We start from the raw sequence: 23,543 nt of genomic DNA, 5'->3' as shown, positions 1-23,543 counted from the left end.
CCTTATCCCCTAACATCATCTAAATGTATAACTTTTAGTAGATGTAGGGGTCCATGACCCAGGGGGGAAAAAAATCTTTAGAGACGGAATGAAATTATATGCAATAGTAGTGATTCTGTTCCACTTCTAATGGGGGCTGAAATGGCCATGTACCCTCCAGGTACGAAATCCCATAGGCTATTGGAAAGATGAGTGCATACCCTCTGGCATCTGGATTCCTTCTCCTTGGGATATGTTTAAACACTTCTTTAAATACTTCACAGTGATAATTCTCCCATAGAAACATGAATAATGTTCCTTGACCTGAATGTCATATAATCTAAAAATTGTCTATAGATAGAACTTTTTCACTGGTGCCAGGAAGTCAGCTTAGGCTCACTATATCCATTCTAAGCTTACGAAAGAGAGCTTTAAACTTCTTTGGCATGCCAAAAATCTAGGTTTGAATTAAATGACTAATGCTTTACCTAGTTTTTACCATGACTTCTCTCTGCCAGAATCTTTTCAATTCATCCTCAGCCAAAGCTGTCATCCATCCTGGCAACGTACCTTTTCACCTCCCCACACCTCATGTCTTTGCTTTTCCAGTCCTTTGGCTGCCCTCCTGTTTCTTCCTTCACATACCTGTCTGACTGGTTCCTAGAAGCTTGGCTGAGATTTTTCTCTGCCATAAATCTGGCTACCACAAATTAAGGGCCCGGTGCCCAAACACACCTCTCTCAATGAAAATCTAAATAGATCTAATATATAAACAAAGAGAATACTTCTATTTTCTTTCTAAAAATAAATCATGCCTTGGCTTTTAAAGGAGAGAATGAAGAGCAGGTTGACAGAGAAAATAACTGGTTAGAACAGAAGTTAGGAAAAGACTTGAGGTAAGAATAGTTACTCAACCACGATAATATCAGAAAAAGCAACAACCTTATTTATCCACAAGGCAGTCCCTCGCCCCATCCGTAAAGGCTAATGAGGGCAGTTATCTTTTTTCTGTGCACTGATGTAATCTAAGCCTTCAGAACCGAGGCTGCACATAGTAGGTGCTCTAGAAATATTTGCCGAATGTTCAAAGACTAAGAGAATTAAAAACTGATAAAAAATGACAAAGGCCACAGCTTCACCAAATGTTTAGCCTTCCCAAACACAGCCCCATTGTTCTATTCTCTTTATACCCCTAGCCTTCTCACTTGTTTCTGTCGTTCTCTTTTACATACATATTTAAATCTAAGAACACACACACACACACACACACACACCCAAATCCCTGAAATAACAGACTGAAATGTGTTATTCAAAGCAAGTTATATTGGGCTGTTGCTTTTAAAGGAATGTCAACTCCTAACGGGTTTACTGTTTCTGTACAGCTTTCCCGCCTTCTCCGAGTGGAGGTGAGGGATGAGGAATGAAACAATCAACATTCTCTCTCCTTTTCCTCAATCTTTTTCTGTCCTTTTCTCTCCTTTCCTCGGCTTTATTTCCTTTTCCCGTCTGCCGTTTCTCTAGGGTTGTTGCTTGGTTTTCTCCCGCTCAGCCTGTTGGTCTCTTTGATCCTTTCTTTCTATCCCTTATTCCCAGAAGCTCCAGAAAAATACCTTCTTTTTTCCCCTTTTCCACGTCACTTCCCTCCCTTCTCCCATCTCCCTCTCCCTCTCTGTGAGAGGTGAGTTCCCCGCTAGAGGCCAGCACTTTCTCCGTTTCGTCCCTCCCACCGGCGAGCAGAACTCGGAGAGAAAGAAGGGGAAAAAAGAGGAGAAAGAGCGAGAGAGGGGAAAAAACACACAAAAAACCCCGGGGCCTAAGCGCGGAGGCCTGGCAGCAGCGTCGTCATGGCAACGGGCGCCGGCAGGAAACGAGGGACTCGCGGGAGGGAGGGGGGAGGGCGCCGAGGGGAGGGGGAGGGACGGGGGAGGGGTCCGGCTGCCCCGGAAGCACCTCCCCGCCAGCCCCCTCCTCCAGCCCGGCCCGCAGCCCCCGGCCTGCAGCCCCCACCCTCTCGGCCCGGCAGGAAGTGACAGGCCCCGAGCGAGCCCCGAAGGCCTGGCGGAGCCGCGGCCGGCCCGCACCCGGAGCGGCGGGAGGGGCGGGGAGCCGCGGCCGCGCCGGGCGCCTCCCACCCCGCTCTCGGCGCCCCCGCCCCTCCAGGAAGGGGAGGAGGCGAGGGGAGCCCGCCGCGGAGGCCGAGCGAGCCCCCCGCCCAGCCCGGCGCCGGGGGACCCCGGCACGTGAGGTGGACGCCCCCCCGAGAGCGCTCGGGTGCAGAGCCAGGCGCGGAGGTAAGCGGGCGGCCGCGGGCCGGGCAGGGGCAGGACCTCCGGGGGCTTGGCTGCGCGGGGATGTTTCTTCCGCCACCTCGGGCTGTGGAACGCCCCAGGTACCTCCCCCGGCGTCTTTCCCTGCCTACCTCTGGCGCTCGCTCTGCGGTCCTTCCCTCTGCCTGTCCAGCCTCCCGCTCTTCTGTTCATTTCGCTGTGCTCACTGCTGTCCGTCCGTCACCCTAGTTGCTTCTGACCGCTCATTCTCTCATTCATTTTCCCGTCTCTGACTTTGGCTTTCCCATCCAAGCATGCTGTCTAGTTATCTCCCTGCTTTTTCTGGTCCGCTGGGTTCCTCAGCTTCCAGTTCCTCGACTTCTGTCTGTCTCCCCGCTCTCAGTAAGCACATTTCTCCGCTCACTTGGGTCGGTTCACTGCTGGCACCGCTCAGTCGACCCCCGTCCCGCGGTGTGATTGATCCCTCTTGCGAACGTCGTTCTCATCCAGGTTCTAGGTACAACAAGGACCCCTGGGGCGTCTCCTCTCCCTCTTCTTCACATGGCTTCCATTTCTTTGGCACAGCCTTCCCCGAACCACCCCCCTCCTCCCGCCCCCCTTGCTATGCCCCATCCTTCCTACGAGACAGTTTCGTGCTTGGGGAAATTGATTTCCTCCAACTCTTGGCTCGGTAGGCCGAGTACCAGGTCCACTTCAATATCCTCTTCCAGCTCCTTGCCAAAGGTCTGCTCCAACCCAACCACACACGCCCAAATGCTGCCTTTCAGGATGACCGTGGTTTAGTTACTTTGGGGACCTCTATGGGTCAGCTTCTCTTCCAGTTAAATTCTGAAAATTTAAATTCACTGTGCTTCCCAAACTTTTTGTTATCTTCACTTTCTGTATTTAATTTTACAGTCCCAACACTGATCATTAATGAATAGATTTATGTGCCTGGGATCCAGGAATCCTGGTTTTGATGACAGTTTCTCCTGATTTTATTAAAAACTTTAAGCTGGTCCCTTTCCACCTCTTTTCTGTTTCTCACTCTGAAAAATTAATAAGACTTCCATTTTGGGGGGAGATGAGGGATCGTACGTTTTATTAGCATTTTCACCCATGAAGGGAATTAATGTCCCCTCCAGGGTCTCCTCCTGTCTCTGAGTCCAGTGAACTAAGTCCGGTGATCTATACAGCTGTGCCGTGCTGCCTCTAACCCTTACCCACTTTTTTTCTTCACATGCTGATAATGAGGATTCATGGGTCTGTATCTGTTTAGTGCTTTAATATTTTGGCAAAAGATGTGGGGAGAAGATAGGCTAGACTTGAAGCCAGTATGATTTCTTCTGTGTACTTCTTGGGTTATATCCGTGTTTGCAGTAACATTTGCTATTCCTGTGCAACTGAATTCTTGGGGAATAACGATGCAATCAGATGATACTGGGAATGGAATCATAAAAAATCTCCCCAACTTTATTTCCAAGCCCAAGCGTTTTGATTTTGTTTACTTTGTTTGTTTTGAATGCAGTCATTAAAATAGATCCACCCTAATAAAACTGTCGACACCCCTTAGCAGAAATTCTGGTTTGATGTTTACATTCCAAAACCAAATTGTGCTGTGCTGATCCGATATTTATAGCGGCTCCACGCCTCAAAAGTAGACAATATAGTATTTAGGTTTAACAGAAAAGGGGAAAAAAAAGAATGAACAAAAAAACCTTATTGTCATTTAGTGCTGCTTCAAAGGCATGTTTCTTCCTACTTCTCATCTGTCTCTTTGCTTGGTTCTTAGCAATGTTTTCATGTCTTTTTGCAAATTTTAGTGTAGACCCCAGAGGGTAAATTCTGACTACTTTAGTGGACTCAAAAGTTGAATCTTATTTTCTTGAAGATTTTCATTGTTGTCTTTACTGTGTTTAATACCTGTAAGTCATTTGTTAAAATGATGTATTATACTTATTTGTGAAGCCTTCCTTGCAAACAGGGAAACTGAGGTTATAAGAAGGGAAAGTGACATGTCCAAGGTGTTACAAGTAGCCTGAGTGGGAACCAGGCAGCTCTTCGGGCGATATGGGCTGTAGGCTAGTTCTTCTGTCTCCTAGTTTTATGCCTTTCTATGATGCATTCAATGTATTGGTATCTGTATCTTAAGCCCCTCCTCCATAAAATGATGACAGTGAGTACTCAAAGTGAGTGACACTGCCTTAATCATAGATTGTTTTTGGTTTGAAGAAGCATGTCCTAGTGTAAAGATTTGATACTTAACTAGGACAACTTTAACTTCAGAAAACCTCATTTCCACAATTGTAAAGTGGGGATAATTATATTTACTGTAAAGCACTGAGAGATAATGGAGCTGAAGAGCCTAGCCCAGTGAGAGGAGGCACCTAGTGGCTTCTCAGTAAATGGTGACCATTGTTAATAAGATAATGCTGATAATGGTGTTGCACATGCGGAGAGAGATGAGATAACAGTAAATTTTAAATGGGACGATTTTAAACTATTTAAAAGTGTTATGGGGATATAAGGTGGCCTTACTATTAGGAGGAACCGCCTTACATTCTGGCCATTTTATATTTAAGGGCATGAGGGAATAGGTAAAAGTTGTTTATTTTGAGACACTGCTTAGCTTTAAAAGGTGGTGTGGGGAAGTTATGGTTATAAGAGTATATTGAAGATCTGGTAGTTATTAAACTGGAGAAATCATGGTTTATGGAAGAAGAGGAAGGTTCTTAGATAACTTGAATAATGACATGAAATAGTAGTTTGAGATCGGGTGTAAATTTGGATCCTTTGCTGCTTCCATCTAGGTCTCGAGTCGGAGCGCCAGCCTCGGGCTCCCTGGACCTCCATCATGGAGACTGAGAGTGAGCAGAGCTCCAACTCCACCAATGGGAGCTCCGGCTCTGGGGGCAGCTCTCGGCCCCAGATAGCTCAGATGTCACTGTACGAACGGCAAGCAGTGCAGGTGAGGCTTAGCTCTGAGGGGCTGTGATCTGTGAGCATTGGCTTGGGGTGGGCAAGGATGCAGGAAGATAATTGCCCTTGGTTCCTTTCCAGCAAACGCGGGGAGTTGGATTAGGTGACAACTAAGGTCCCTTCCAGTTCTGAGAATCTTAGGAGTTCACAACAGTTTGAGCAAGGAGGCAGAATGAGATTCAGTCTTTAAGGTTTTTATGCCATTCAGTTCATGTTGCTAGATTCTAACTAACCATTTCTCTTTATGGATTGTCAGGTTTTTAATTTTTGGTCTTTCTTGAAAATCATCCTGAGTAATGGAAGTTAAGAACTTTTACTTAAAATATTTTAGCTACTAGAATAACTATGCATATCCTAAGACTGGTCCTAATTATTAAAAAGAATACAGTAGTATCCTGAAGTTAATGTTAAAACTGAATTACCAGTATCATCTTGATAAACACCCATTAGTATTATGCTGTAGGTGTTTGAAAATGCCAGTTACTTGAAAATTTTACCTGATACAGTCTTTCATAAGTGACCGTTTACTCTATTTTTCATTGTATCCAACCCCTTAGGATTCTGTCACCTTTATTGTATCCCTAGAATATGGTCTTTTATTTTCTTCTTCTCTTTACATTAATCAACATCCCATTTATTTTCAAACCAGTTTAGTCCTAATTCTTTGTTATATCGTATATTAACAGATTCCTTTTGGGAAATAAGAGTTCATGTGAGTTACACTGCTTTACTTTTCAAGAATAGAGCACAGCAGAATTAACTGCTTGTCTACTTTTTAAGGACTTACTGGTTCTGATATAAAAATGGACAAATCAGATGTTGACAGTTTAACCAGATACCCATCTTCCTTTGTTTCCCTCCTTCCCACATGTCCCTTTCAGAGGATCACAGTGATTTCCATAGAATAGGAGTTAGGAGTGATTCTTCTTTTTTTCCTGGCCACGCCATGCGGCTTGCGGGATGTTAGTTCCCCGACGAGGGATCGAACCCGTGCCCCTGCATTGGGAGCAAGGAATCTTAACCACTGGACCGCCAGGCAAGTCCCAGGAGTGATTCATTCTAAGTGGATTGATCCCCGCTCTTTCTTCCTAGGCTCTGCAGGCACTGCAGCGTCAGCCCAACGCGGCTCAGTATTTCCACCAGTTCATGCTCCAGCAGCAGCTCAGCAATGCCCAGCTGCACAGCCTGGCTGCCGTCCAGCAGGTGAGAGGTCAGCAGCTAGCTGGCCCAGGAGGGAGGGAACAGGCACTACAGGTGGGTCGGGGCACGCTACCTTCTCCGCTGAGCCAGGCTGGAAACAGTCTCCTCTGCCTCCTGTCCTCCTGCAGGAGGCTGAAGGGACCTTAGTGTCTGGGCTGTCAGTAAGAACTGTGGGGAAACTACCTTTTAGAGGTAGCATGGCTTTGTGCTAGACCTGTACCGTCCAGTATGGTAGCCGTTAGCCACAGGTAGCTATTGAGCACTTAAAATACAGCTAGTGCAAACGGAGGTGTGCGAAAAGATTTTGGATTTCAGAGACTTAGTGTGAAAAAAAAATTTCAGTAGTTTGTTTATGTTGGTTACATGTTGAAATGAGATAGATCAGCTTGAATAAAGTAAATTATTAAAGTTTACTTCTCCTGTTTCTCTTCACTTTTCGAGAAATGTTCATACTAGATTATATATGTGGCTCGTATTATATTTGTATTGATTGGGCAGCACTGGGTTGGACTTAGCAGTGACTCATGACGTCACCTGACCAAAGTTTCTTGCAGCTAAAAGAAAGTGGGAGGAAGAGAGTGGGTTGCCTGCCTGCCCCGGCTGGGTATGTGGGAGTTATTGGGTTAGCATATGTGACAACATGAGGGTAATTGGGATCGTGAAGACACTGGTCCTTGCTCCATAGTAGAGGCTCTCAGTTCTTACCTGAGATCTCTATTATATTTTGTGCCTGTGATCTATTACTGGCAGATTCAGAGCCTTTTCCTTCATTGTCTCTGCTCTTTCTTGTCTTCTTTCCCCTCTAACAGGCCACGATTGCTGCCAGTCGGCAGGCCAGCTCCCCAAACACCAGCCCTGCCCAGCAGCAGACCACCACCACCCAGGCCTCCGTGAGTACTGCCCCTCCCCTCCGAGGGGCTTTCCTCTCTGGGTCTTTGTCTCTGGGTTAAACTACTTTGTGCTGCTGGTCTGAGAGTGTTTATTGAGCCGTCAATGGTATTTACTGCCCTTACGTAGAGAATATTAGTAAAATGGAAAGTAACCAGCTTGGATCTGTATAGGAGTCTTAACGAGGAGATCTAAGAAAGGAGGAGGAAAATCCTGCGTAGGCGGTAGCAAAGCCTTGAATGAGAAGTAAGGTCGGTTCCGTTTCGTTCCTTTGCCTTCTCAACTGTTACACTGGTGGTTAGGGACTGGTTTGGTGATACCCTCCAGTAGCCGGATGACAGTAATGGATAGCAAGGTATTATTCATTTCCTCCTGACTCTGTGAAAGTGAGATACTCTGTTCTTGACCGCATCACTCTGAATTTGTCAGTCGTGTATATTTCCTTTTACCTCTCCCCAATCCTGAGTCCTGGTTCCTTTCTGTACCACACAGATCAATCTGGCCACCACGTCGGCCGCCCAGCTCATCAGCCGATCCCAGAGTGTGAGCTCTCCCAGTGCTACCACTTTGACCCAATCTGTGCTACTGGGGAACACCACCTCCCCACCCCTCAACCAGTCCCAGGCCCAGATGTATCTACGGGTAAGCGAAAGCCACAGTCGCTGTTGCCCCAGGGGCATAAATGTCCTGTGTCTTATTGAGTGAAAGCTATTTTTTATTTTTTTGGCCATACCACGCAGCTTATGGGATGTTAGCTCCTCGACTAGGGATTGAACCCGGGCCCACAGTAGTAAAAGCGCCGGGTCCTAACCACTGACCACCAGGGAATGCCCAGAGTGAAAGCTGTTTTATTTAATCATGGTTACCCAGATGTTTTAAGACAAGCTGATCTGCTTCTTCTGCCTTACTTAACCTCTAGAAGTGATGCTTAGTGTTTACAGGTAGCCTGCAGATTATTGAGATCCTAAGTTAGAAGATGTTCACCTTAGTATTTGAGAAATTTGCGTCAGATAATAGTTTAATCTTTAAACCTATGACTCAAGTACACGAATCCTAAGTGTTATGTCTTGGCCTGTCTGCTTACTATATATAGACACTTGCTCCACAATCCTCATTGTCTCAACTTCTTTGACGTTTGATTCTTTGTTATCAGTGTATAGTTTTATACACGTTCTAGGTTTTCTTCGGATGCTTCATCGCACATGGAAAATAAGGGTCTCCTGGGTTGGTGTGGAAAGGGGCAGGGCTTAGCTGTTTCGTATCTTCTGTTTATTTTGTCTTGTGGTCCCTCCCTTCCGTCTCTTCTGTCTCTCTTCTCTTCCTCTTGCTCTCTTCCCTCTGCTCGTCCTCTTCCTCCTCCTTGCCAGCCACAGCTGGGAAACCTGTTGCAGGTAAACCGGACCCTGGGCCGGAATGTGCCTCTAGCCTCCCAGCTCATCCTGATGCCCAACGGGGCGGTGGCCGCGGTCCAGCAGGAGGCGCCATCTGCTCAGCCTCCGGGAGTTCACGCAGATGCCGATCAGGTCAGTGGCGACCACTTGACCTGTGGACTGACGCTGGGGAGGGTGAAGGGAATGGCCTCGGACCAGGGCCCACCCTTCCACCCCATTACCACTTTTCAGAATCCTTTTTAAAAAAAATTTCTGTAGAACTTGAATACCTTACACCTTTTTAGTTCTTTGAGTTAGGAAGGGAAGTAGACTTGACTGAAAACAGTCCTGTGGATGTGGGAAGCCTTATTCTTAATACAGCACATATGTCCTTACCCTTCTTTTAGCCCTCCATGGCTCAGTTTCATTCAGGAAGTCTTAGTTCTCTCTTCTTGCAGTACTGTCTCTGTAAGATAAGGGATGGTTGAGGGAATTCTAGTTAGACACACGTGAAGCTGACCTGGCTGAGTTACTGGCAAAACACTTGATTCCTTGTCTTTATGAGTCACTGTAGCTCTCAACCTTCAGCAGTCTGTTTCCGCTCACTGTGTTCGCAGTAAAGTCTTCCTCACCACTGCTTCCCATGCCTTATCTCCAGTGTGTGTGTGTGTGTGTGTGTGTGTGTGTGTGTATACATATATAGAGAGCCTGAATGTTTTAGCTTCTTACGGGTGGGATACAAACTGGGATCTCATAGTACTCGTTTCATTCTTTTAGTTTATCAGTCAGCAAGTAAATATTGCGCTCTCTCTTTTGATGTGCTCAGGTATATACTAGAAACTGGGGGATTGAAAAATGAGTCAAGTCTTCAAAGAGCTTAGAGAAGAAAGAAGTGCAAAAGTAAACAGTACCAACTTTGAGTGATGCAGCAGTTTAGGGAAGAGTTGCCTGCATTTCTTTTCAGTGACTTTTAGGAACATGAACAGATTCTTAAAGGACGGGTAGGATTTGATTTGGGGTAAGAAGAACACTGGAGAGAGAACAGTATGTGTAAAGGCCTATCTCACGTACGTGAAGATGATTTGGGGATGAGTGAATAAAGTGGAGACAGCAGGCGTGTGGCTGGAAAGGTCGTTGTTAGGGAGAAGTCTGAAAGCCAGGTAACTTCACAGGTAGCAGTGGCACTGCTGGCTTGAAAGGCAGATTGATAGGGTCAGGAAACTCCTTGAGAAAGAATCATTTAGGAACACGTGCCTGGAGAAGAAAGAGAAGTGAGGGGACCTGCTAAGAAACTGCTGAGGTCATTTAGTTACAAGGTAAGGCCTTTGGTTTAGACTACAGTGATAACTGTGGAATCAGAGGATGAGGTGGAGCCTGCTTCCATAGCAATTCTTCCATTTATCCATCTATTTATTCATCAGATATTTGTGTGTCACAGTGTGTGGACGGACAGAGCAGTGGTTGAAAGTGGGAATCTGATGTTTGGGTCAGATTCCAACTCCATGACTTAGTGTGACCCCTGCAAATGGCCTAACATTTTTAGCCACAATTTCTTCATCTATTAAATAGCTGTTATAAAATACTTACCTCAGAGTGTGTTGTGAGGCCCAAGGGAGTTGATGTGTGTAAGCGTTTGAAGAGTGCCTGGACACAGCATAGTGAGTGTTTTTAAGAGTTTAGCCCTCATTACGATCAGATATCAGACGTTCCTTGGCCTTGAATGTCCAAGGTCATGATCACTGGACTGATGGAGATGACACATCATCAAAGCACATTGAACAGATAATCACCTGAATAGTTTAGTGATTGCTTCATTAGAAAGTACAGTGTGCTGGGACTTCCCTGGTGGTGCAGTGGTTAAGAATCCGCCTGCCAATGCAGGGGACACAGGTTCGAGCCCTGGTCCAGGAAGATCCCACATGCCGCGGAGCAACTAAGCCCGTGCGCCACAACTACTGAGCCTGCTCTCTAGAGCCCACGAGCCACGACTACTGAGCCCATGTGCTGCAACTACTGAAGCCCGCCTGCCTAGAGCCCGTGCTCCACAGCAAGAGAAGCCACCGCAACGAGAAGCCCTCGTACCGCAACGAAGAGTAGCCCCCTGTCACCGCAGCTAGAGAAAGCCTGCACGCAGCAACGAAGACCCAATGCAGCCAAAAATAAATAAATAAATTTATATTAAAAAAAAAAGTACAGAGTGCTCTGAAAACATAGAAAGGGACTTAATTTAGCCTTGGGATGGGGGTAGAAGTCAAGAAGGCGTTCCCGAGGAGATGGCAGTTAAATGGGGGCCTGTAGAAGTTAGTCAGGGGAAGACATGGAATGAGAGTGAAGGCAGGGCCCCCCCCATGTCCAGAGACCTGAGGAGGGAAGGGACTTTGTATATTTGAGTCACTAAAAGAAGACCCGTGTTCCTGGAGCCTGGCGCTGGGGGATGGAGATGGCACTGGGGAGGTGGGGGAAACTAATCTTGCAGGGCCTTGGGGACTGTGTGTAGGATTGGGGGCTCTGTGTGAAGGCCAGTGGGAAATGGCAGTGACTTGGAGACTTGAGGGTTTAAAAAATTTTTTTTTTAGTTTAAGGACTATGTTGGCTCCTCTGGAGGATAAATGGAAATGGTGTGAGTGTGAATATAGGGAGGAAAACAGTGTTGTAAGAGTTTAGGGGGAAGACGTTTGGATTAGGTGGTAGCAATGTAGATGGACAGAAATGAGTAGATTGGAGAAAAACTTCGAAGATCATTGGAAAGGGAGGCCTGACCCAGTGGATGGGGGAGTGGGGGGAGGTGCCAGAGCTGGGATCTGACATGGCCTGAGGGGCCAGGAGCGCTGTGAATGCGATGAAGAATGCCGGGAAGTGGACGCAGGGTGAAGTTCACTTGAGGATGTGCCGACCTAGCAGTGCTTGTGAACCGCCCACGAGGAGGTCTCGGGTCAGCAGTCTGATGTACACAGTGCTCAGCTCGGAGAAGTCTGACTGAGTTGGAGATGAACAGACAGGAGTAGTGTGCGTGGAGATAATAAGAGAAGTCAAGCACCGGAAACCGCTTGGGGAGCTGGTACGGATCGAGAAGAGAAAATCCTTCAAACTGGAGCCCCGAGGTTTAGAATGAGCCCTTAGAAAATAGAGCAGCTCCAGGTGGAGTAGAGGGTGGTGGGCTGGCAGAGGGGAGGAGGCAAGAGTGACAGACAAGATCTGGATTGTGCAGGGTCACGAAGACAAGGGAGCCGAATGTTATGAAAGTGGAGGGGGTCCTCTGTCCAGTTCAGTGGAGAGGGCGGGAGAGCTGGACTTAGGTCTGTGGGTGGAGAGCCCTTCCAGGGGAGTCGGGGGCTGAAGCCAGAGGAGTGGTGTGACTTGAGGAATGACTGGGTGGTGGGAGTCGGTGTGGTGGTTGTAAACAATTATTAAGAGATTAGCAAGAACAGGAGAGGAGGGTGAAGCTGGGCTTGGGAATGGGGTTCCGCTTGGTGATGGCAGGGAGCCAGTAGAGGAGAGGTTGAAGCAGGAGGAGGGGATGGGACCCTCAGCCTGGAGAAGGATGGCCCTTGGCGAGGAGGAAGGAGAGGGAGAGGGGGTGGTAAGTGACGGGGGCAGGTGCAGGGGCAGGTTTGGTGGAACTGCTGAAGCATCGCGCACATCTAGTGGTTTTATTGTCTCTGCTGGAGTGAACAGTGACAGGGGAAAGAGGAAGTGGTTCTGAGGTACAAGGAGAGGAGGAAAGTTTTAAATAGCCATTATGGAAAGGAAGCCGGTTAGAAAAGGTAAGAAGTATATAAGTGCCCCAGCAGCGAATCCTGATGATTCTTGTAAATCTCTCTCAGAAGCTATTGCCTCTTCTTCTTCATTACTGTTGTCTGAATTCGGGTTCTTTTTGTTTTTCGCCTGAATTACTGTACTAGTTTCCTAATTGGTCTCTTGACTTCAGCCATATCTACTTCTAATCCTCTCCCACATTACTAACAGAATAAGTTTTTTAATAAGGAGATATATGTTGTTACTAACATTATTTTTAATTGTACCTCTGGTGTACAGAATTTGATAAATCATAATCCTTGGCTCATGGCCTCCTCTCATCAATGGTCTACTTTTTAAAAATATTTACTCAGTAAGTTTTAATCATGTAATAAGCCATCCCCAGTTCCATCCACTGCCTCCCCTTACCCATGATTCCTAGGTTCATCCTTCCCTGTGTCCCTTTTTATATAGTTTTATTGCCTTTACGTATATTTCTAAAATGTACTTTTATTATGGAACATTTCAGACATAAACAAAAATATAAAGAAATATGAATCTCCATGTACTTAACCATCCAGCGTCAGCATTTATAAACATGTGGCCAATCTCTCCAGACCCCCTTCCCTTCACCTGTGGATTATTCAGAAGCAAATTCCAGATACCATATCATTCATATATATATATACACACACACACACACATATGTCTAATTTATATTTAAATTTATAAGGTACTTGTGTGTAGTCTTTTTGGGAATGATTTCTTAATAGCTTATTGTCAAAATCCGTCTGTATTGTTGTATGTCATTGTACTTTATTCATTTTGATTTCTATGTAATATTCCATCGTGTAAATATACTACACATCTTAATTCATCTTCTCTTCTGATTATGGCCATTCAGTTGGTTTCCAGGCTTTTATTATCATGACTAGTGCTGCTGTGACCATTCTTAACACAAGCCACCCATTGTATATGGCGAGCATTTCTCTTATGGGATTCCTGGGTTATTAGAGTGTGTGTGAATAGTCACCTTTAGGATATGATGCCAAACTGTTTTCCAAAGTGGTTGTACTGATTTATACTTTCATCAGCAGTGTTTAAAAGAATAGTTTCGACTATAGATTTGATCACGATGATTCTGATGCATATTCTTCAGTGGCTTCCTGTAATCCATTAAGTGCTCATCATTCCTTCTCTCTGTTCATACCTTGGAGCACTTACTATCTGTCAGGCACTGTGCTAGGTGCTGGGAATATAACAACAAAGAAGATGGAGAAACTTTGTTTCCAAAGTAAAGTTCAGGCTCTCTTTATTTTAACACACCAGGCCCTTCGAGATCTGTCTCTTTCTAGCCTCAACCTACCTTCCTAGCTTCATTTCTTGCCATTTCCTCTAGTTCACCCCAAACATAATGAAGTATTTATAATTTCCAAAAATGCTGTGCTCTTTCTTGGCTCAGTGGTCTTGCAGTGTTGTCACCTATGTCTTCAAACCCCTGCCTTCACTATTACCTGTTGGTTCTCAGCTCAGACATCACCTGTTTTAGGACGTCTTCGCTAATCTCCCTAGTCTGAGTTAATCTCCTCTCTGTGCTCGTGTAGCACTGTGTGCCTATCTGTGCATAGTGTAATTTGGTTTTCTTGTCTTTTTTAGTAGAAAGTACTCATTAAAAGCAGGGGCTCGTGTCTTTCATCTCTGCATTCCCAGTATCCAGTGTGGTACCTGAAGCATAGTAGATGTTTTGTAGATGTTGAATGAATGAATGGAGAGGAAAGGGAAAATCGGAGACATTTTGAAGGAATAAAATAACCAAACTAGATGATGGATTTGATAGTGAGTGAAGGAGCCTGAAAAATCAAATATGACTTGAGTCCCTCCCTGGGAAGGCCTTCACTGTGTACGTTTGTATAGGACGGGGTACGAGTTGAGGGGGGCTGTGGAATATCTGTAGCTGTCGTCACTGCTTCGGAATCAGTCACAGAAATCTTTACCCTGAGTGCCCCCTGTTCCCCTTTTCTCAGTCTGTCTTTTGCTTCTTATCTTTCAGGTGCAGAACTTGGCAGTCAGGAACCAACAGGCCTCAGCCCAAGGACCCCAAATGCAAGGCTCTGCTCAGAAGGCCATTCCTCCTGGAGCCTCCCCTGTCTCCAGCCTCTCCCAGGCCTCTAGCCAGGCCCTCGCTGTGGCTCAGGCTTCCTCTGGGGCCTCAGGCCAGTCCCTCAACCTTAGTCAAGCTGGTGGAGGCAGTGGGAATAGCATCCCAGGGTCCATGGGTCCAGGTGGCCAGACACCTGGGGGCTTGGGTCAGTTGCCTTCCTCAGGAATGGGTGGTGGTGGGAGCTGTCCCAGGAAGGGCACAGGAGTGGTGCAGCCCTTGCCTGCAGCCCAGGCAGTGACTGTGAGTCAGGGCAGCCAGACAGAAGCAGAAAGTGCAGCAGCCAAGAAGGCAGAAGCAGATGGGACTGGTCAGCAGAGCGTGGGCATGAACCTGACACGGACAGCCACACCTGCTCCCAGCCAGACCCTTATTAGCTCAGGTAAGCTGTCACCTCTCATAATGTCATTGTTCTCTCGGGACTTGTTTGAAATCGTCAGAGTACATATCTTTGCCATTTTTCCTGCTTGTCTTGGTCCCGGACTAGTGGAAGGAAAGAGAATCTCATCAACCTTGATCATATTAGTCCAGGGAGACAGGACGACAGGTAACAGAGATGGATCTTGTCTGTTTCCACCAGGCAGCAGTCAGTTTACAAGTTGCCTTGTCCTCTCTTTCTTAGGTCCTGAGTTATTCAGTTTACTCACTCGAACCCTTCATTCACTTGGTTCTTTTTGAATTGCCTACTATGTTCTAGGAGGTGCTGGGACACACCTTTGAAAAACAGACTCCTCTGCTCACGGAGCTTACAGTTTAGCATAAGGGATGTGTTTAATGTTGGTTAGTTGGCCCAGTGTAGAGCAGAGGCTGTATAGGTGCCTTAGAGCACTTAGGATGAGCAAATAGAGCCATGGTTTAATACAGTCAACTTGTGATCATCTGTATCAATGATAAGGATAAAAAAGAATAAATAATAACGCCAAATAGTTCTTGATTTCAGACTGTGTATAGAGTTAGATGTGTGCACCTTACTTGGCAATGTTTATTTTTGCCTTCCTTGTTTCTAGTTCTTTAGTTGTTGCTATATTTGAATAATGTATTCACAAAATGTAACAGTTAATTATCAGTTTAATACCTAGTATTTACACACTGTAGCACTTCTGTTACCGAAGTGCTTTCATTTCACATATATCCTCTGGACGCTCTGGTAGAGTGTGGAGCGGGGAGATCCCAACTCTAGTTTACAGTGGAGGAAACTGGGTAAAGTCCGAGCTCGCAGCTGCTGACTCGTAAGACATCTTCTCATAGGCGGTGACCCAAACTGATAAATGTTGGAGACCGAGGCATTCACGGGAAGATGTTGGTATCTTTACCTCTGTGGACGTTTATTATTTCAGTGACTGCTAAGTGTTTCTCATGTGTCAGGCCCTGGGCTGGGTTCTAGGGATGTAAAAATGAATGAAACATGGCCTCAGTGCTTGAGGAGCTGAGTCTAATAGTGGAGAGGATGGGCCCGCCGTTGTCCTTGCTGAGTGCAAAGTAACAGAATTTAAGTAGAGCAAAAAAGTAAAAGTCAGATAAACGCAAGAAGTTACCGAGGACTGTTAACTGCTCGAGCAAGAGTGGTCTCTCCTGGAAACCTTTAAGACTGGGGTAGTTGGTAACGTCAGACTAGGAAGGAGTGTGAGCCAAGCAGCCGCCCGGGCCCCTCCAGGCTCGCCTTCCATTCGCCATCTGGGTCCGCCTCGGAAGGGTGCTCTGGCTTCCCATTCCTGGGGCTACTGCTGATTTTCTGCCCCCCTCCCTCTTTGTCGCTTCGGGGCTGTCCCCGCAGCCACCTACACGCAGATCCAGCCCCACTCCCTGATCCAGCAGCAGCAGCAGATCCACCTGCAGCAGAAGCAGGTGGTGATCCAGCAGCAGATCGCCATCCACCACCAGCAGCAGTTCCCGCACCGCCAGGCGCAGCTGCTGCACACGGCCACCCACCTCCAGCTGGCCCAGCAGCAGCAGCAGCAGCAGCAGCAGCAGCAGCAGCAGCAGGCCGCGCCCCTCCCTGCCCCCCCGCCCCCGCAGGGCCCCCCTGCCCAGCAGGCCCCGCCTTCGCAGTCCCAGCAGCCAGCCCAGACTCTGGTTGTCCAGCCCATGCTGCAGTCTTCGCCCTTGTCGCTCCCTCCTGACCCAGCCCCCAAGCCCCCCGTCCCCATCCAGTCCAAGCCACCTGTGGCCCCTGTCAAGCCTCCTCAGCTGGGGGCTGCCAAGATGTCAGCCACCCAGCAACCTCCGCCCCACATCCCCGTGCAAGTCGTAGGCACCCGGCAGCCAGGTACAGCCCAGGCCCAGGCTTTGGGGCTGGCCCAGCTGGCAGCCGCCGTGCCTGCTTCCCGGGGGATGACAGGCACAGTGCAGCCTGGCCAGGCCCACGTGGCCTCTTCGCCACCTTCATCCCAGGCCCCTGGTGCGCTGCAGGAGGGCCCGCCCGCGTTGGCTTCGGGGATGACCCTGGCTCCTGTGCAGGGGACGGCACATGTGGTGAAGGGGGCGGCTACCGCCTCCTCGCCTGTTGTGGCCCAGGTCCCTGCCGCCTTCTACATGCAGTCTGTGCACCTGCCGGTGAGTGACGCCTGATGGCTTTGAGGGCACTATCATCCTTGAGAGGACCTGAGTTTAATTTAGGAGGGGAATAAGGAGTTAGGAAGGTTAAGATACTGGTATTGATCACTGCTTCTTTTGTAAGAGAGAGACATGTTCATGGAAGGTTAAGATCCTGGCACGCACTTCTTCCTTTTGTAAGAGGGAGACATTAGTGTAGATAATACCTGAAGTTCATACTCCTAAATTTGCCGCTGAAATTCTGTGTTTTTGGACCTGTACTAAGTTATATCAAGATATAGCCTTAACCACCAAAATTGATTTTTAGAAAAACAACAGTTAGTGGTTGGGCTGTTGATGAACCCAGGGTCTCCAGGTCTACGTGAGGACCTGGAGAAAATGTTGTATTTTTTGTCTTGATGTAGAAGTTACACTTCTTGGGAATGACCAGAAATTTTACTGTACTGTGGGAAGTATACAAATTGGGGAATCTAGAACTAAGAAAATTTTCTCTGACAGTATGGGAATAATTGTGTTTTCTTGTTACCCTTCACTCATAAATCTTTTCTTTCCTGTTCTTCACTTTATAGGGCAAACCTCAGACATTGCCTGTCAAACGCAAGGCTGAGTCAGAGGAGGAGAGAGACGATATCTCCACGTTGAGTTCAATGCTTCCTGCGAAGGCGTCTCCGGTAGTAGAGAGCCCGAAGGCCATGGAGGAGAAGGGCGGTCTTGGAGGTGAGTAGTGCTGCTGGAGTACATAGAAATTAGAGGAAAGTTCTGAGTGAGCTGAAAGATCACTCTGCCTCAGTAGGCTTGGTGGAGTAGATCCAAACACGGGGAATCCAGGGTGAATGATCAAAAGGGAACATGTATTACTGTGGAAGATCAGGCTGACCTGGCTCATAGATGGATCAGCTAGGTCATCCCCTGCCTGTCCCTGAATCTTGTGTTTATTTTCCAGACAAAGCTGAACCAGTGACCAGTGTGAATGCTGGTGCCCCGAGCAGTGATGTAGTAGCCTTGGCTCCTGCCCCGTCAGCACCGCCTCCCACGCTGGCCATGGTGTCCAGACAGATGGGTGACTCCAAGCCCCCACAGGCCATTGTGAAGCCCCAGATTCTCACCCACATCATCGAAGGCTTCGTTATCCAGGAAGGAGCAGAACCTTTTCCGGTGAGGGCAGGGCCAGAAGGTGGGGCTTGGTCTGATTGTTGTCTTTTCAAACTCCACGAAATCAAAAGGCTCAGAACTATTTAATTATTAGCGAATGGTTCAATTCTGTTGTTTGTATGGTTAGTTGTAAAGAAGGAAGTGAAGAGAAGAAAGAATATGTAGACTAGAAAGTGAAAATGTTGGGAAGAGGAGAAGAAAAGGAAGAAAGTGACCTCTAAAGCTGTCGTGTTTAGTTAGACAAATTAGGTTGTTTTATAGTGAAGAAAATTGTGGTAGAGAAGTTAAGAGAGTTTCCTGGATACCATGAGTTGCAGAACCAGGACTTAGAACACAGGTATCTTGACTCCTAGTATGTTCCCTACAATTTAGGAAGGAAAAGGACAAAATAGGGAGCCCAGGTAGGAACCTGTTCTCCAGTGGCTTATCTGAAAAAAGCCAGTTAGAGGCTTTTGATTGCTGTATTGAAAATGGTTTTCTCTGCATCGGACTTGGTCATTAACTCAGAACTCTGGGCAGAGACATGGTGGTGAAAAATGGTGGGGAAAGCTATAGGGAAGCAGAAAGGAATTAGGCTAACTTAACTAACCTTTTTCTGGGACAGGTGGGTTGTTCTCAGTTACTGAAAGAGTCTGAGAAGCCACTGCAGACTGGCCTCGTGACAGGGCTGAATGAGAATCAGTCGGGTGGCCCCTTAGGTGGGGACAGCCCATCTGCTGGTAAGTATTTATTTAGAGACCCATCTGGGGAAGGAGGCTGATGGAGATGTGTTTGAGGACTTAGTGTAAAATAGGAATTATCTATTTAAAGTGGGAATTACGTGAAGTCCATCCACGCTGAGAAACCAGAAGCCACATCATATAACAGAATACGTAGACTCACACAAAAGTTGTTCCATAGGATAGAATTAAGGGGAATTTTATCAAGCTAGTAATCTGTTGAATTATTTACTATGAGGATATATTTTTCAAAAGACGATCTAAAATAGGCTGTTTCTGGGAATTCCCTGGCCGTTCAGTGGTTAGGACGCCACGCTTCCACTGCAGGGGGCACGGGTTTGATCCCTGGTTGGGGAACTAAGATCCTGCATGTTGCAGGGTGCGGCCAAAAAAAAAAAAAAAAACAAACAAAAAACAGGCTATATCTTAATTTCCAGTTCTCCTTATTCTAGATTCTGTACTACATGTTAAGGAGTCCTGTTCACATTTCCCCCCCTGCTTTTGGAAACTTCTGTGGGAGAGAGGTCTTATGTCTTTCCGGGCATTAAGTAATCCTTTCCTCTCTCCTGTTCAGAAATGCAGTCTTGTCTGAAATCTGAGATTATGAGTCAGGATAATATTAGTCATTTAAAGTGGAAATCGTCTGGCTTAAGGTTAGGAAGACTGTGATGTTCTTGAGGGACAGTTCTTTACGGTTCTGGATCTTGAACTTTGTTTTAGGGAGATTCTCAATTAGGTTGAGTAGGTCTTTGGGGGGAACCCTGAGAGTAATTAGAGTCCAGCGCTGGGCCTGATGGGGGCCTGAGTGGCAGCAGAAACCGATGCAGCCCTCCCGCGCTGCCTTGTTTTCAGAGCTCGATAAGAAGGCGAACCTCCTGAAGTGCGAGTACTGTGGGAAGTACGCCCCTGCAGAGCAGTTTCGCGGCTCCAAGAGATTCTGCTCCATGACTTGCGCAAAGAGGTACTGTAGGCACCCCGCCTCACCCCCCTCCATCTAACCTTACACCCCTTCCCTAGGATCTGCTCAAGGCTCATAGTTAATGTCTCCTCGGCTTTCATTCCCTTCCCCAAATCGGCCCTTAAAATCCCAGTTCACATTTAGTGCAGGGGAGCAAGGCGGTCCTCTCTGGTAGCACTCATGACCTCCTGTACGTGCCCCGACCTGTAGGTATAATGTGAGCTGTAGCCACCAATTCCGGCTGAAGAGGAAAAAAATGAAAGAGTTTCAAGAAGCCAACTATGCCCGCGTTCGTCGGCGCGGACCCCGCCGCAGCTCCTCCGACATCGCCCGTGCCAAGATCCAGGGCAAGCGTCACCGGGTGAGCTGCCGGTGCGGGGCGCACTACCTCAGAAATGGGCCTTTTTCCTTCCTCTTCCGCACGGGGCAGTTCCTTTGCCCAGCTAAAATGAGTATGAGACCAGAACTCCGGTTTTGCGTTGATTGCCTTACTCCAAATTCCAAGAGATCCTGACCTGTGTCTCTTCTCACCTTACTGGTTGCCTGTCTGTTAATCCTTATGCCGTGTTTGAGGAGGGAAAATCTAGGGCAGTCGTTGGTAGAAGGGGAGAACCGAGAGAGGGATACAGTTCATACTTGAAAGGCACTCGAGAGCGGACTGGTGACTTCGGGCATTTGCACGTGAAGTACAGCTTATTTCACTTGTGCTAAGATTAGTTTTTCCTCTGTGCCCGATAGTAATCCAAACCCAGGGTGGCTGGGGAAAGGAGAGGGAAACCTCATGACACTGTTACTTGTGACCTGTTTTGCGTTTTTTTCTGTAGGGTCAAGAGGACTCTAGCCGGGGTTCAGATAATTCCAGTTACGATGAAGCACTCTCTCCAACATCTCCTGGGCCTTTATCCGTGCGAGCAGGGCATGGAGAACGTGACCTGGGGAACCCCAATACAGCTCCGCCTACACCAGAATTACATGGCATCAACCCTGTGTTCCTGTCCAGTAATCCTAGCCGTTGGAGCGTAGAGGAGGTGTATGAGTTTATTGCTTCTCTACAAGGTATTGCAGGCCTGTCCACCAGGACCCAGGTCACCTATATTGCTTCATTTTCCTACAGTTTTCTTTAGGTCATCCCACAGGGGCTTTTGTAACTGGAAATGTAACGGACTTAAGCAGTAGAGGCTTAAGTATGGTATGACGAAGGCTCTACTCTTGGTATTTATTCCGGTTTTGTCCACAGCCTGGTTTCCCAGTTTTCCTGGGTTGACTGTCCTCTGCTATGTCCGTAATTTTGCAACAGTTGATTTTCATCTATGATTCTTAACCAATAATTTTTAAAGTATTTTTTTATGTGTGATTAATTGGGATACCCACCATGGATAAAAGACTTTTCTCAGCGGAGAAGGGGATTAGGAAATAATGGGCCATTGTTGCCCTGCTCTCTTCAAGGCAGGATTATTTATAAGTTATTCTTTTTTTTTTAAAAATAAATTTATTTATTTAATTTATAATTTTTGGCTGTGTTGGGTCTTCGTTGCTGTGTGCGGGCTTTCTCTAGTTGCGGCGAGCGGGGGCCGCTCCTCACTGCGGTGCACGGGCTTCTCATTGCAGTGGCTTCTCTTGTTGCGGAGCATGGGCTGCTCTAGGTGCGCGGGCTGAGTAGTTGTGGCACACGGGCTCTAGAGCGCAGGCTCAGTAGTTGTGGCGCACAGGCTTAGTTGCTCCGTGACATGTGGGATCTTCCCGGACCAGGGCTCGAACCCGTGTCCCCTGCATTGGCAGATAAGCTATTCTTGACAAAGGGATGGCTTTCTCCAGCAGGAAAACCATCCTACCCTTCTTGGTATTTTGTTTGAATTCTGGGCCCTTAAAGATGTCAAGACGGCTCTTAACTTTGATTTTCTTGCCAGTGTCAAAGAAAACATATATATATTGCTCCCTCCCTTTGCCCCCCTCAGGTTATCTGAATGAAGGTATCTCTCTGGTTGAACAACTTAGGTGTTTTATCTTGGCTCTTTTTTAAAAAAAAAAAATAGTTAATACTTCGGCTGCGTTGGGTCTTCATTGCTGCGCGTGGGCTTTCTCTAGTTGTGGCAAGCAGGGGCCGCTCCTCGCTACGGTGCATGGCCTTCTCGTTGTGGTGGCTTCTCGTTGTGGAGCACGGGCTCTAGGTGCGTGGGCCTCAGCGGTTGCAGCATGTGGGCTCAGTGGTTGTGGCTTGCGGGCTCTAGAGCGCAGGCTCAGTAGTTGTGGCACACGGGCTTAGTTGCTTTGCGGCATGTGGGATCTTCCCGGACCAGGGATCGGACCCACGTCCCCTGCATTGGCAGGCGGATTCTTAACCACTGTGCCACCAGGGAAGTCCATGTCTTGGCTCTTTTTGTTTTCATAAATAGCCAGTTGCTCTGATTTCATTTTGCTTCCAAAGCTTGCCATGTCAGGCCACTGTATTACTGAATTTAGGACAAGTACTTTGGTGCTACCGTGTAGTTTCTCATACATATTCCCATCATTTCCTTCTAGGCTGCCAAGAGATTGCAGAGGAGTTTCGTTCCCAGGAGATTGATGGACAGGCCCTTTTATTACTTAAAGAGGAACATCTTATGAGTGCCATGAACATCAAGCTGGGCCCTGCCCTCAAGATCTGCGCCAAGATAAACGTCCTCAAGGAGACCTAAGGTGGCCCTCTTGCACAAACCAGCCTAAGGCAGACACTCCCCACTGTCCAGGTTATAACCTGGTACCAGCAGAGACTTCACAGGGAAGACAGAGCTGTTCCAATTCTGTATGTCTTCTGTAGAGGGGATTACTGAGACAGGGAAGACAAGTGCAAGAATTGGTCGCTGGTGCTACATGGTGGCAGCTTTGACATTTCTCTGGGTTCTACTTTATTTTTTAAATCTTTACGATTCTCACCTACCCTAATCCAATCTTTATAAAAGAGGCAGTCTAGAGAACTAGGACTGCTTGGCCTTATCCCGGAGCGGAGTGTCTAGCCAGGGTCAGAATTCTCCTAGAGGAGGAATGTACAGTATGGTGAGGCAAGGAAATGGGTGGAATGTAGGTGTGCCTCAGCAGTGGGGGAGCTAGGGTTTTCTAGCTTGTGTGACACAAGTAGCAAAATCTGGCACTCCCTCTTCCCTCTGGATCGTGTGACTGTAGCTGTGGCCCAGAGTTTTGTTGTCACTCCCTTAGTATTGGATATTTTCTCCTGCATCCACGGCAGGGTCACCAGCCAGGGTAGAGACTGGGTTGGCATCATTCTGATTTGCTGCAGGGACTAAAAGTTTTGGGCACACATGTGGCTGTTGTCTTTCTTTCCGCATCCCCCTGCTCCTTTCCAGTTTATCTGTTGTCTCCTACCCCACCTTTCTTTTCCATTCCAACTCTGCTCTGTCCTATAGCTTTATAAAGCAGGAGCGCGTGGGACTGAGGTCAGGAATAGAAGTACCTGCCTTAGGCGCTATACCTTATACAACAAAAATATTAAATATTTTTTTTCCTCCTCAGTAAAAGGATGAAAATTGGTCTCAGTTGTCTGTTACTCCATCATTCCAGTGTATCTACCCTCTTCTTTCACACAAATGA

The 23,543-nt window shown here is 47.2% G+C and overlaps 1 protein-coding gene across 3 annotated transcripts; it reads left to right on the top strand.

The window, feature by feature from the left end:
- Positions 1-1,926: 1,926 nt before the first annotated feature.
- On the top strand, positions 1,927-23,454 carry PHC1 (polyhomeotic homolog 1). Of its 3 annotated transcripts, XM_079938518.1 has the most exons (16): positions 2,138-2,270; positions 5,057-5,214; positions 6,318-6,428; positions 7,235-7,315; positions 7,806-7,955; positions 8,681-8,836; positions 14,469-14,724; positions 14,806-14,958; positions 16,351-17,129; positions 17,699-17,846; positions 18,073-18,284; positions 18,886-19,000; positions 19,853-19,961; positions 20,169-20,319; positions 20,783-21,014; positions 22,479-23,454. In XM_079938518.1, exons 2-16 carry the CDS (start codon positions 5,101-5,103, stop codon positions 22,631-22,633), a joined length of 2,922 nt encoding a protein of 973 aa, XP_079794644.1. In that variant the 5' UTR covers positions 2,138-2,270; positions 5,057-5,100; the 3' UTR covers positions 22,634-23,454. The 3 variants fall into 3 exon arrangements, with proteins under 3 accessions (XP_079794645.1, XP_079794644.1, XP_079794643.1); XM_079938519.1 differs by having other exon boundaries at positions 1,927-2,270; positions 14,469-14,958; XM_079938517.1 differs by having other exon boundaries at positions 8,705-8,836; positions 14,469-14,958.
- The last annotated feature ends 89 nt before the right edge of the window (positions 23,455-23,543 follow it).

Source organism: Stenella coeruleoalba (genome assembly GCF_951394435.1).
Source record: "Stenella coeruleoalba genome assembly, chromosome: 11".
Classification (NCBI taxonomy): Eukaryota; Metazoa; Chordata; class Mammalia; order Artiodactyla; family Delphinidae; genus Stenella; species Stenella coeruleoalba.
Note: the sequence above shows the minus strand (reverse complement) of the source record. Positions and strands in the feature narration are given on the sequence as shown.

What these genes read in the sequence shown, in the direction of transcription:
- PHC1 (XM_079938519.1), top strand. Translation starts at nt 5,101, where the DNA reads ATGGAGACTGAGAGTGAGCAGAGCTCCAACTCCACCAATGGGAGCTCC. An exon ending in CCACCACCACCCAGGCCTCC is followed by an intron (nt 7,316 to 7,805) that starts GTGAGTACTGCC and finishes TGTACCACACAG; the next exon opens with ATCAATCTGGCCACCACGTC. An exon ending in GGAGAAGGGCGGTCTTGGAG is followed by an intron (nt 17,847 to 18,072) that starts GTGAGTAGTGCT and finishes TTTATTTTCCAG; the next exon opens with ACAAAGCTGAACCAGTGACC.